At 56.0% G+C, this 9,742-nt stretch overlaps 1 protein-coding gene across 1 annotated transcript; it reads left to right on the top strand.

Annotated features, from left to right (window-relative positions):
- The first annotated feature begins 483 nt into the window (after positions 1 to 483).
- On the top strand, positions 484 to 9,058 carry ANXA11 (annexin A11). The gene is made up of 9 exons (XM_028481506.2): positions 484 to 579; positions 2,126 to 2,238; positions 3,202 to 3,588; positions 5,100 to 5,187; positions 5,435 to 5,529; positions 6,163 to 6,276; positions 8,263 to 8,353; positions 8,743 to 8,822; positions 8,954 to 9,058. Exons 1-9 carry the CDS (start codon positions 525 to 527, stop codon positions 9,041 to 9,043), a joined length of 1,113 nt encoding a protein of 370 aa, XP_028337307.2. The 5' UTR covers positions 484 to 524; the 3' UTR covers positions 9,044 to 9,058.
- Positions 9,059 to 9,742: the final 684 nt, after the last annotated feature.

The following is a 9,742-nucleotide window of genomic DNA, read 5'->3' as shown; positions in this document are numbered from 1 at the left end:
GAATGATGATACCATACCCAGTTCCCTTGCCTGGTGAACCAGAGGTTGGAGAACAAAAACCGTAGTTTGGGGCAGAGCCAATTTGGAGGCCGCTGTGTATAGCTTGGGGTCTGTAGGTTGGGCACAGGGAGATAGGGGCTCTGGCTTTCCCTGTTGCTGGATGGATGGTGATAAAGAAGATACAGGCAAATAGACCTGGACCCCCCCCCGGAGAATGAGGTGGGAGAAGAGCTTCACACATGCAGCATCCCTTGTCAGCAGAAGTGGGAATGGAGCTTGGGTGATAGGGGTTTTCAGGGAAACTCACTGGTTCATGGGTGGTGAATCCTATAATGCGCCCGGTTGCTGTTGCTGGCGGGGGCCCAGCAGGTGCAGGGTGTGAGCTGGGCTGCCCGCCATGGGTCAGGCCTGATGCAGCTCCTCCTGGAAGGGCCAGCTTGTGGCTGACACTGTTCTCCGGTAAGACTGGTGAGAACCCCCGGCAGAGCCTGAACACACTTTCCTTTTTCCTTTCAGATCTAACCATGAGCTACCCAGGCTACCCCCCGCCCGCGGGCGGCTACCCGCCAGCTGCACCAGGTAAGAGGGTCTGGGGCAGGCGAGGGAGGGAACGCCCTCTCTGCTCAGGGCCCAGGAGTGGAGAGGTGAGGAGTGATGGTGTTTTCCAATTATTTCCTTGCTCCCTTCGGACCCCCACAGTGCAGCCAGGCGGGGAAGGGGCTGGAGAAGAGCTTGGACCTTGGGGCCAGGCGAGGTCAGGGTTTGAAGCCACTTCTGGAAAGCCAGGACCAGGCCAGGCCCCGATCTCTTGCCTTATTAGCTGATAGCAGCAGACAAATGTGTACCGTTCTCTGAGACTCAATTTTCTCCTTTGCAAATGGCTTCAAGCATCTCCATCACTGGGCTGGCCCAGACAGGAACACGATAGCCAGGTAAAGCCTCTGGCACAGTGTCCTCTGGAGCACTGCTAGGTGACGATTGCCCCTTGTCACTTCTCTTGCCCCGTGCTCAATGTGTGTGGTTTCCCAGCAGCAGGACCCCTGCAGAGGGAGGAAGTGGAGGCAGTTGCTAAGGGTCAGATGTTACTGCTGCAGCTGCCCCTGTGGCCTGATAGCAGGGAGGCTGCGCCACCTGGTCAGGCACCCGTGTCCTACCACTGCCACCTCTGTCACCACCTGAGCAGCAAGAGAGGGAGCAGGCGGGCGATTCCGGGAGAGCTCCGTCCTGAGTATCCTGGAGCCCTGGGGCTGGAAAGCCAAACACGAGGCCCTCAGGGCCTTTTCGCTGTCATGGACAGGGCTGCATCTAACAGGCCAACAGCCCGCAGGATGATGCTAGCTGCCTAGCTGCCGTGCTGCTTGTCATGCTAGCTGTAACATATGAATGCTCACCGGGCTCCCAGCTAAGCCCTGCCCGGCATTAACTCTCTTAATCCTCCTCACAGCAATTTGAGGCAAGCACTAGTTATCCCCACTTCACCTGAGGAAACTGAGCCAGGGTGGTTGAGTGCCTTGCCCCGGGGCACATACCCCGGTCCCGATGGTTTCAGAGCTGGGGGTCTTTACTACTGTTCCCCTGTTGTCCCCTTGACAAGGACAGGTGTGTTTTCCATAACCGAGCCCTGTCTCCCTCCGTCCTGTCATCCTGCCTCTTCCTGCCCCTTACAGACTTGTGATGACAGCACACAGCCAGATCGGCAGGACACCCCACCCCGATGCCCACCCACCCCCGCCATGGTTCCCCATCACTGTGGACTCTCAGTGATCCCTGAGCTTGCCGCTGCCCTGGGCTTGGCACAGTGTCCCCGAGTGACCCGTCTTTATGTCTGTACTCCCACTCCATGGGGGTGAGCCCAGGAGGGCAGGTCTGCCCTTGGCCCTCCTACCTTAATACCCCACAGAGGGTCTTGGGAGTGTTTGCTGAACACCGAATTGAAGGTTCCCTCCTCCCTTCCTCTGGCAGCGGATCTGACTAGACTTTGTTGCCCGAGTGTTTGCCGTGTGGTCTATATAGGACTGTCCGCGGCTCTGCCTGGCTTCCCCTCTGACCACCTGGGAGCTTGATGTCTCTGCCTTGTCCTGCCGGGGGGCCGCGGGGGCGCCGACAGCCTTGGTGTTGCTTTCAGGTGGCGGTGCCTGGGGAGGTGCTGGCTACCCACCACCCAACATGCCCCCCATCGGGCTGGATAACGTGGCCAGCTACGCAGGGCAGTTCAACCAGGACTACCTCTCGGGAATGGTGAGTCCAGCCCTCCTGCTGGGCTGCCCTGGGGGCCACACCGCCGTGGCCAGAGGGAGAAAGGCTGCTGGCTTCCGTGGCGTCAGAAGGGGGTGTGTGTGCACGTGCGTGTGTATCTGTGGGCGCCGAGGGTGTCGAGCTATATCTTAGGACATGGTATGTCCTGTATCTTAGGTTTCCATTCAGGGCCCCCACCAGCTCACTGTCCCTCTCTGCATCTTAACTTTCCCATCTGTAAAATGAGCGGTGGGGGAATGCATTGGGCCACATGGTCTTCCGGGTCCCTTTCAGCTCTGGGGGATTGGGTAGGGGTGGGGCCTTCGTGGAGTATGCATCGAGCACCTTCTGTATGAGCTCAGCGTAGGGAGGGAGGGGTGAGGGTGTGCACCTGTGTGTGCGTGCATGTGCCATGTGCAGGTGGCCACACGTGTGCGGGGGCTGTTGGTACACGTGGATGACTCTCCTGGTTGGGCCTGGCAGCAGGTGCCCGGTAGCATGGACACACATGCTGCTTTTGTTGATTTGCTTGTAAAATAACATAGTTTATCATCTGAAAACAAATGTATGCTCAATGTAAACGGTGTAACCACTCCGCAGTCTAATTTGTGCCAGGCCCATTCTAGGCACTGGAGATAGAAAAATCCCAGCCTGGGAGTACTTACCATCCACTGGGAAGAGACAGACAGTAGCATAAGGAAACGGTGTGGTGTTAGAGCAAGTGTGGGTTCTTTGGGCACAGGGCAGGTAAAGGGGGTCAGCAGTGCAGGTAGAGGGTGTGTGGGACAAGGTGGGTGGGCAAGGTGGGCCTTGCTGAGAAGCCGGTGGTGCTCGGACTTGGCTTGAACTGAGGGTGGCTCCTGGGTGCCCGCTGCAGGGCTCAGGGCGGGGAAGGGCAGATGGACAGAGTATGGCTGTGCCCCTCAGGGGCTGTTAGTCTAAGGCTCTTGCTTCGTGGACTTTCAGGCTGCCAACATGTCCGGGACGTTCGGAGGAGCCAACGTGCCAAACCTGTACCCGGGGGCCCCTGGGGGCGGTTACCCTCCCGTCCCCCCGGGGGGTTTCGGGCATTCCCCTTCCGCCCAGCAGCCTGTTCCTCCATATGGAATGTACCCGCCCCCTGGAGGAAACGCACCCTCTGGGATGCCCTCGTATCCGCCATACCCAGGGGCCCCTGTGTCAGGCCAGCCCATGCCGCCCCCTGGGCAGCAGACCTCGGGGGCCTACCCTGGACAGCCGCCCATGACCTACCCTGTGCAGTCGCCAATGCCACCTCCGGGACAGCAGCCGGCGCCAAGCTACCCAGGGTACTCTGGGTCTGGGACCGTCACCCCTGCTGTGCCCCCAGCCCAGGTGAGTGCCAACTTTGTGCTACTCTCTGTCCAGGCCTGGCTCCAAGGGCCCGAGACATGTGGCCCAGTGTCCTCTGCCAGCAGGGCTGGGGACCGTGCAGGGGACGGGGGAGGACTAGGTCCTCCAGCTCTAACTTGCAGTTTTCAGTGTCACTTTCTCACAGACACCCCATCCCCTGTTTGTATGCCTGAGGACCTAGGGAGCTACCCTCTTTGTTCCAGCTTGTTAGATGGTCCCTGCGGGAGTTGGGTCTGAATGCCTCTGGGTACTCTTCATTCGTCTGGTGTTATTTACTGCCTGGGTTTTGTAAGAACTGGTCTCAAGGCCTTTGCCCAATGGCTCTTAGTTTTCAATCCCCCGGACGTGCCCTCCCAGACTAGCTTCAGAGGATTCTTAAAACCAGCTCCTTTGGGTAGGAAAGATTGTTGGCAGTTCTTTCAGGGCTGCTCTTGGCTCGTTTTGGAGAGCAGTTCATGTTTGCAGAGCCTAGAATTCATTGTCATGGTTACACAGCCAAACCAGCCAAGCACAGGGCTAGTGGTATGTGGTTGACTACTATTTTTAGTCAGAGGGTCCATTCCCCTCCCTCCCTCACACCCACACATCCCCCTACCCCTGCTCTGCTCTGTATCCTCCTTCTCTGCCTTCCCCCTTGTCTTTTCTCTCAGCTTATCTCCTTAACTCTGTTAAAACCAGTTTGTACTAGATAATCCACCAAGGGAGAGTTTCGGCAGGAAAAATCAAGTTTGCTTGGAGTGTAGCTGTCATGTCAGGAAGGAGTCCAGCAGGCAAGCTGGTCGTAGAGTCCAGAAAACAGTGCCGGGAAACGAGAGCTAGTCCGAGAGGTAGCTGGGCTGCATGTACCATCATGAAGGCTGAACACCTGCATCCCAGAGGGAACACCTGTTTCTAGTGTGCACAAAGGTGGACTAAGCAGGCCCGTTAGGGAAGCCCTGATGTGTGCTGTGGTGCTGAGGCCTTGAGGAGAGGCCGCACCCCTGTTCCCGAGGCCTCCCCTTCATCAGGAGCCCGGGCCCAGGCCTGGAGGACCCGGGCATAGGGTCGATTTTCAGCATCAGGACTCAGCTCTAGGTGGGCTCCTAGCCACGGGAGCCAGGCAGACGTTTCAGTGCCAGGACAGGTAATGGTCACGTTAGGCCGACTCAATGTCAAGTACCCTGTGCTGTTGATTGCAGGCTCCTTCAGGTACCCCAAGTTTTATTTTTTATTTTTTATTTTTTTTGCGGTACGCGGGCCTCTCACTGTTGTGGCCTCTCCCGCTGTGGAGCACAGGCTCCGGACACACAGGCCCAGCCGCTCCGTGGCATGTGGGATCTTCCCGGACCGGGGCACAAACCCGTGTCCCCTGCATCGGCAGGCGGACTCTCAACTACTGCGCCACCAGGGAAGCCCTACCCCAAGTTTTAGAGGAAAGGTCATTTCCAGAGTCTGGGGCAGGCAGTCTCACATCTGGGGGATATAGCATTCTTACTGTCTGTCTGTCTGAGCAGTTTGGAAACCGAGGCACCATCACAGATGCTCCTGGGTTTGACCCCCTGCGAGACGCCGAGGTCCTGCGGAAGGCCATGAAGGGCTTTGGTGAGAGACCCCAGGTGGCGCGAGTCCTAATCACCCCCTGACTCCCTAGGCAGTTACACAGCGGCTCTGTGGGCTGGGGTTGCTGGGTGGAGGCAGCCTGGCCCCAGTGGTGGAGGAAGAGAAGGTGGATACGGGGGTGCAGTTGGGATGCCCAGGAGAATTGGAAGACCCAGGCCGGGAAAGTCTGTAGCCGCAGAGCATCCCCACGACCCCCAGCCCTGCCCACTCCCACCTCTCCTTCCTCCAGGGACTGATGAGCAGGCCATCACTGACTGCCTGGGGAGTCGCTCCAACAAGCAGCGGCAGCAGATCCTCCTGTCCTTCAAGACAGCTTATGGGAAGGTGAGTGTTGGCGAGATGGGCCGGGGGCGGGGCGGGGGTCCCTCCTGAATTAAGGCATATCCTCTGGCACAGCCCTACTCCTGCTTTTCCTTGGGGCCTAGTGGGCCTAGATCTCCTGGACAAACCATAAGGCACATTAGGGCATTTCCTGCTGGCTCTCAGCTGATGGCATCTTCTTAGAAGCAAAGGATGCTCTGAAGGAGAAATCCCAGAGTCCACCGGGTACTGAGGTTTGATGAGAGGCACCCAGGAATCTGGGTTCCAGCCTGGCTGTGCCACGACTCACCAAGACCATGGGCAAGTTATTTCCCTCTGAAGGAAGAGGCTTTAAGTACTGAACAAATGCAAGGGGGCCATATTTTGATTTGGGGGGGCTTTCGGATCTTTAGAAAGGTAACCACTGGGTACATATAGGCTAGTGTTCTGGCCCGGTGCCTCTCCTACTTTAATGGCCATGAGTCCCCTGGGAATCTGGTTTGAATGCAAGCTCTGATTCTGCAGGTCTGGCTGGGGCCTGAGGTTTGGCTCTTCTGCAGATGCTGCTGGTCCCTGGATCTGGGATATTGTCCCTATTGGTCACCTCCTGTGGATTCTCAAAATAGGTTTTGTTTGTTTGTCTGAATGTCCAATCAGGATTTGATCAAAGATCTGAAATCTGAACTGTCAGGAAACTTTGAGAAGACGATCTTGGCCCTGATGAAGACCCCGGTCCTCTTTGATGCTTATGAGATAAAGGAAGCCATCAAGGTGTGTATGTGGGGGTGTGTGGGTGTGCACCTGTGTGGACATACAGCCCCTGGAAAGGCCTGGACCACGTGGTGTGTCTTCGCTCGCTTATTAGCTACTGTTGTCAGCACGGCTCCTGGACCCTCCCGGTTGGAGTCCAAATGCTGTAGAAAGGGGAACTTCTGGTGGCTCCCCCAAGAGGCAAATGAGGCATCATTTGTCATCAGGGAGTATCTAAGTCTCTCCACCTTAAAAACACGGTGGGAGCTGCGGTTGGAGAGGGAGCTAGTGATGCAGTGATAAGGGCGGGAGGTGTGGATGGTACCCTCATTCCTTAGGACTCTGTTGTTAGCAGATAACAGAAACGCACTTGAGGAGCTTAAGCGGAACAGCAGCCTGGCTTGGAGAGGGAGGGACGGGCCGCAGACTTCCTCTGTCGTCTCTGCTGCTTCTTGAGTATCTGCTTCATTCTTCCATCTGCTTCTGTGCCTCTCCTTCCTTGGCACAGCATCCCTGTCGACCCCTCTCCATGAACCTGTCAGAGATCCAACTACAGAAGAGGCCAGCTCTCCCTTGGTTCAAATTCCAAATGGGGGCAGGTTCTGATGGGCTTCGTTTGGGTTTAGTATCCCCCTAGTTCAATCAGTTATGACCAAGCGGAGAGTCCCGCACGTTTTGTACAGTGCTGTGGCTCCCAGGACCCCCAGCAGGTGTCCTGTGGATGGGGAGGGGCCGCACCCACAGACAGGGGAGTCCTTGTGAACTGAGCAGGTGCCGCAGAAGGAATCTAACTTTCCTCAGGGGCCTGACAGGCACAGTGACTTTTCTTGCCCCCACGAAGATGTTAACTGAAACTGGGTTCGCCTTTTCGTGGGTGTCAAGAGACCCAGCCAAGCCAAAGAGCGAGACAAGGAAGGATTTATTACTTGCAGCAAGTAAGAACATTAGGGATCTTTCCCAAAGCCGTATCTCCCGGAACTGCAAAATTGGGGAAGTTTTAAGCTAAAGGCAAATGCATATTCATGAAGGGGCTTCGGTGGTCCACAGAGTCCAAACTTGAAAAGGTCAACATCATCATCCCTTAGGTTCCAGTTGATTTGGTGGTTGAGTGCCCAAGGGGGTTTAAATTCTGCCAACAGCTCAAGAAAGTGCTTCAGGCTAGTCTTTACCATTGAAACAGAGCTGGGAGTCTTTACATCTGATTTGTTATCTTTCCTATTGTTCTTTTGTTCCTTTAAGGGCAAGTACTGTGGCCAGGCTTAGATCACAAGATGGCTTAGGCTAAAAATGGTTTCTCTTATGTCAAGAAAGCCATCCTGGTTCTCTTGCTCCGGGGACACCCTACCCTGTCTGCCCGCAGTATCACTTCCATTTTATGGTCAAGGAACCTGAGGCACAGAGAGGTGAAGTGACATGCCCAAGGTCACACAGCTAGTGACCAGCAGAACCAAGATTCAACCTGACATAGAAACCAGGCTACTGACCCTGTCCTCTGCCTCCTCACTGTCCCTGACTCGGTCATCTCTTCCATCCTCGATGTTGTTGCCTTCTCCTAGGTGTCTCCAGATGCTCCACGGTCCACTCTAGGACTCGCGTTTTCCCACATGTCATGTTCTCGCTTTAAACTCATTTTCTCAGTTGCTTCTCATCTCATTCATGGGCTGAACTTGGAATAAAACAGATCCAGGTCCACCTCTCAACCCCATTTACTTGTGTGGCCTTGGACAGGTTACTATACTTCTCTAATTCTCAGTGTCCTGGTGGGTGGAATGGGGATGATCCTTCCCATGATCTCTACTTATCACCGTGTTGCTGTCATTACTGGTACTTTCCTGGGATTGCAGAGGGGAGGCTGGCTGCTTCAGGCCCGGGAAGCAGCAGCAGCACGATGGATGGGCGGGTCTGTGTCTGTGGCCTCTGTCTCTGGGGTTTGTGCCCTGGGGCATCCTGAGTGCCGGGGAGGAGGCAGTAACAAGCCTGTGCTTTGCTGTGCTCTCTGCCTCGCAGGGGGCAGGCACTGATGAAGCCTGCCTGATCGAGATCCTCGCCTCCCGCAGCAATGAGCACATCCGGGAACTGAACAGAGTCTACAAGACAGGTTAGGCTGGCCCCGGGGCCCTCTGCCCCTTGCAGATCCCTGTGCTTTTAGGGCCTTGGCCACACCCTCTCCCAGGGCCTCTCTTCCTTCCTGGCCTCCTTATCTCCTGCCACCCCCAACACACTGGGATTCCCTCCCAGACCCAGCCCTGCCTGCTGTTTACACAGGAGCAGGTGACTGAGGTAAGGGAGGGCTGGGGAAAACCTCCTGGGCGTGGCTGGGGCCAGGTCAGCCTGGCAGTCACAGCCCCTCCTGATCTCCGGTTGTTTGTTCCTGGGGTCCGTGTGGGCCACCTGTCTCCTCATGCCCGTGCCCGCTGTTAACTGTGTGCAGTGCGCAGCTTGGTCCCCTGGGCTACTGGGTGGCCTTTTCCTGTGTCTCCCTTTTAGAATTCAAAAAGGCCCTGGAGGAGGCCATTCGGAGCGACACGTCAGGGCACTTCCAGCGGCTCCTCATCTCTCTCTCTCAGGTACCTTTCCCAGGGCAGAGATCGGCCCGCAGCAGGGAGAGGTGGATCTCTGGGCCATGGGGAGGAGGAACAGGGAGGGAGGGGTGCGACTCCAAGGAGTGACCTTGACCTCACAGCCTGCTTCCTTTCAGGGAAACCGGGATGAAAGCTCAAACGTGGACATGACGCTCGTCCAGAGAGATGTACAGGTGAGTGTGGTGGCCGCTCACCTGGCTTCCTGAGCAGGGGAGTGTCTTCCACTTTCTTGTGTCACAAGGGAGGGGTTCTGGGATTGAAAGAGCAACAGATAAGGAGTGGATTCCAGATGCTGTGAGTTTCGCAAGGCTCTGCTGCTTATCAACTGTGTGACCTTGAGCAGGTCACCCCACTTCCCTAGGCTTCAGTTTCCCCACCTGTAGGAGGGAACATGTGGGATAATAAATATTACAACAGTTGGTAGATCAGTTATGGATGTGGGATTTCATGTGACTTGGTACTTTTCCTGTGTCTGGTTGCATAGACCATTATGTTTGCAAATGGAGCGGAATTCACAATTGGCTATTAAGTTTTGGAAGATTTGAGCCTAGAAACCAGCTGTCACATTAGTTGTGCAGCCTTAGAATTCTGCCCTTGTCCCCAGCCTGATATGAATTGCGGACAAAAGAGGGGACAGTCTCTGGCTGTTTCCTCTCTTGGTTCAGGAGTCCGAGTGCCTCTCCAGAGGAGTTTGGGTTTCCCGCTAATGAATTCAGAGCATAACAGTTCTGGCTGGAGAGCGCCCCGGCTTCCTGGTGGGATGGAGCTGGCCGTGCCTCTCCCCACCTCACTGTTCCTGCCCCCCAGGGCACTGCATTCACCAGGAGCTGCCAGTAGGCTCCTTGTCTCTGTCATATGTCAGAGGACTTCTGTAGTGCCCTCTTGTAAGGGCTGGAAGAGAGCCA

This window comes from Physeter macrocephalus, chromosome 20, assembly GCF_002837175.3.
Source record: "Physeter macrocephalus isolate SW-GA chromosome 20, ASM283717v5, whole genome shotgun sequence".
Taxonomy (NCBI): Eukaryota; Metazoa; Chordata; class Mammalia; order Artiodactyla; family Physeteridae; genus Physeter; species Physeter macrocephalus.
This window is presented reverse-complemented; position numbering and strand designations above follow the sequence as displayed.

What these genes read in the sequence shown, in the direction of transcription:
- ANXA11 (XM_028481506.2), top strand. Translation starts at nt 525, where the DNA reads ATGAGCTACCCAGGCTACCCCCCGCCCGCGGGCGGCTACCCGCCAGCT. An exon ending in CTGCTGTGCCCCCAGCCCAG is followed by an intron (nt 3,589 to 5,099) that starts GTGAGTGCCAAC and finishes CTGTCTGAGCAG; the next exon opens with TTTGGAAACCGAGGCACCAT. An exon ending in GAAGGCCATGAAGGGCTTTG is followed by an intron (nt 5,188 to 5,434) that starts GTGAGAGACCCC and finishes TCCTTCCTCCAG; the next exon opens with GGACTGATGAGCAGGCCATC.